At 44.3% G+C, this 1,927-nt stretch overlaps 1 protein-coding gene across 1 annotated transcript in view; it reads left to right on the top strand.

Annotated features, from left to right (window-relative positions):
* LOC307246372 (uncharacterized protein) overlaps positions 1-1,634 on the top strand; it is a gene marked incomplete at both ends in the record, with an annotated part of 11,397 nt that extends 9,763 nt beyond the window's left edge. Inside the window, one exon of the mRNA XM_080022291.1 lies at positions 1,529-1,634. Within this exon, the coding sequence (XP_079878417.1) occupies positions 1,529-1,634 (106 nt within the window). The remainder of the gene's footprint in view (positions 1-1,528) is intronic.
* Positions 1,635-1,927: the final 293 nt, after the last annotated feature.

Raw genomic sequence — 1,927 nt, 5'->3', positions numbered from 1 at the left:
AGTTTGTCTGACAGTCTGACGCAAGATAACTCATCTTGGAGTTCACAAATGTACGGAGCATGAAAGGACATAATAGTGGCAACAGTTAGGTGACCTGAGCCTTTTTTCCAACATGAAATTCAACGCTTTGCCACGCCCACAACGTGTGACGAAAACTCAATCTTTTACCGACTTTTAAGGGTGATTAGACACTCACCGGGTTTGAAGGGGATCCCATAAATGGCCTAGGAGGAGTTTGCGGAAGTACAAAACATAAAAATGACCAAAAAGCAACTAAAACAACACCTTTAATTAAATATGGCCGACTTGACCTGTTGGGTTTAGGTCATGGCGCCGATATATAATTCTTTTAAGTCCAGTGATGTCGCGTACGTGTACGGAATTTCCTGAGTTTTGGTGGAAAAAATGAATAGGTTTGATTTTGGATTTTGGATTTTTTAATTAAATGGCTAGTGAGCCATTTTGCCATGCCCATGCACAAGACCCATAAAATATCAAACCCTACCTGGACTGATGAGAGTGCAACGTTTTGTGAGTTTGAGTATCTTAAGTCCCCAAAAAAGGCTGAAGAAGAAGAATCACGAGGAGAATCAACGGAGCAACAACAAAGGGTCTTCGCCCACATTCCGTGGCTTCGGAATCCAGTGCAACGTTGGATCCACGTCAGTCGTTCTGTGACATCCGCCCACAAAACCTGTTCCACTCCATCTGCTGCCCAAAGAAGGAGAGTTTCAGGAAAACATTTGCGTCATTTCATGTTTGACCATGTTTATCAATAATGGCTTTATTTTAAGAAATATGTCACTTTAGTTTTCATTGTATTTTATTGAAACTTATGCCGAGTGAAGCAGATTAACTTGATGTTAAATCGCCTGAGGGACAATTTCTTTATAAATGGAAATACATTAGAAAAATATGCTTCTTTTTTTATTGATTCATTTTGAAATCAGGCACTGTAGCTGCAGTACCGCATTCTGCACACAACGTAGCTAAAAATATAAAGTTAATAATAATTGGAAAGAAGACATGTATGGTTAAAGTCAGGTTAAAAAAAAAACAAAAAACAAAGTGAGGGAAGCTGACATCAGGTCGTACAAGCCGCCACATTCAGATCCTCATGGACTGTGAACTGTGAACGGTTCCAAAGGCTTGGTGGTTGGAGCCTGACGCGACGGGGCCATTTCTGCTGCTTGGAGGCTACGATATAAAACCAACCCCACACACACACGACCGGTAGCATGGGGCGGGCGCTCGGCGGCGTGGGGCGGGCGCTCGTTGGCGTGGGGCGGGCGCTCGGCGGTGTGGGGCGGCCGCTCGGTGCCGTGGGGCGGGCACAACGACACAATGACATCTTGAAGTTTGCTGATGATTCAGTCTTAGTGAGTCTGCTCAACAGCCGGGACATTTGCATTGTTCCTGTTGTTGACTATTTTTCAAATTGGTGTCATGATTGATTTTTAGTACTGAATGTGTCAAAGATGAAGGATATGTGGATTGATTTTAGACATTCTCACCCCTCTCCTGTCAGTACAGTAATTGAGGACCAGAATTTCAAAATAGTGGAGTCCTACAAATATTTGGAAACTATACGAGACAATAAACTGACATTTGAGAGTAATGCTGACATGGTGTAGAGGAAAAAGCAGCAACGTGTCCTTTGTCCCAGGAAGTTCCAGGAAGGTGTCCGGGCTCCCCTTCTCCTTCATCTGCAGCTGGCATCACATTCTCCAGGTAAAACACAAACACGCTCCATGAGGTTAAAGTCTGCAGCCAAACAAGCATCACCGCACAGGCAACGCTTCTGTACGAAAGCAGAGTCCATCCTGTCTGAGCGCTCCCCTCCTTCCCACCAGCGCCGTCTGGGATCTCCCAGGAGGATTTTTCCTGTGTATTTATCTTTTTTGGTCTTATTGTTCATGTGCCCTGT

Source organism: Zeus faber (assembly GCF_960531495.2).
Source record: "Zeus faber genome assembly, chromosome: 21".
Lineage (NCBI taxonomy): Eukaryota > Metazoa > Chordata > Actinopteri > Zeiformes > Zeidae > Zeus > Zeus faber.
The sequence above is the reverse complement of the archived record's forward strand: the minus strand, read 5'-3'. Positions and strand labels throughout refer to the sequence as shown.